Source organism: Myotis brandtii, unplaced genomic scaffold, assembly GCF_000412655.1.
Source record: "Myotis brandtii unplaced genomic scaffold, ASM41265v1 scaffold539, whole genome shotgun sequence".
Taxonomy (NCBI): domain Eukaryota; kingdom Metazoa; phylum Chordata; class Mammalia; order Chiroptera; family Vespertilionidae; genus Myotis; species Myotis brandtii.
The window spans coordinates 250,751-251,481 of NW_005369984.1; the positions used below are offsets into that span (position 1 = coordinate 250,751).

A 731-nucleotide genomic window follows, 5' to 3' on the forward strand; every position below is an offset into this window, starting at 1 on the left:
TGCACATGAAGAGCAACAAGTACCTGACGGTGAACAAGCGGCTGCCGGCCCTGCTGGAGAAGAACGCCATGCGGGTGACGCTGGACGCCACGGGCAACGAGGGCTCCTGGCTCTTCATCCAGCCCTTCTGGAAGCTGCGGAGCAACGGGGACAACGTGAGGATGGGCCGGCTTGGGGCTCGGGGCTCGGGGCTGAGGGAGGCGCAGGCCTCAGCTCTGAGGGGCCGGGTGAGGGCATGTCCAGTTCTCAGAGGGGCAAACTGAGGCCAGAGGCCAGGAGGCCTGCCCTTCCCGCCCTCACCTGCTCCGCCTGTCCCCATAGGTGGTCGTGGGGGACAAGGTGATCCTCAATCCCGTCAACGCTGGGCAGCCCCTGCATGCCAGCAATTACGAGCTCAGCGACAATGCCGGCTGCAAGGAGGTGAGTGGCATGGGGGGCCGGCCACTCGGGGAGAGGTGCCCCCTCCCCGCCTGTCTCCCAGCATGGCCTCCGTTATCCACCGCCCAGGCTGGAAGCCCCAGGGCAGCTGGGGGGGGGCCCGTGCGGGGCTGGCCCTCCCCTCACGCTCTCGGCCCTCAGTGCTGGCCCTCTCCCCAGAGGCCGGGGTCTGCCTGCGGTCACGGTCTCCACCCTTCCCCAGGTCAACTCTGTGAACTGCAACACCAGCTGGAAGATCAACCTGTTCATGCAGTTCCGCGACCACCTGGATGAGGTGTTGAAAGGGGTAAGGA

General features: G+C 66.5%; 1 protein-coding gene across 1 annotated transcript in view; it reads left to right on the plus strand.

The window, feature by feature from the left end:
- Positions 1 to 731, plus strand: part of ITPR3 (inositol 1,4,5-trisphosphate receptor, type 3) — a 58,475-nt gene that overhangs the window by 15,201 nt on the left and 42,543 nt on the right. The window contains exons 4-6 of the mRNA XM_014549211.1: positions 1 to 155; positions 322 to 420; positions 641 to 724. Coding sequence (XP_014404697.1) covers positions 1 to 155; positions 322 to 420; positions 641 to 724 — 338 coding nt within the window. The remainder of the gene's footprint in view (positions 156 to 321; positions 421 to 640; positions 725 to 731) is intronic.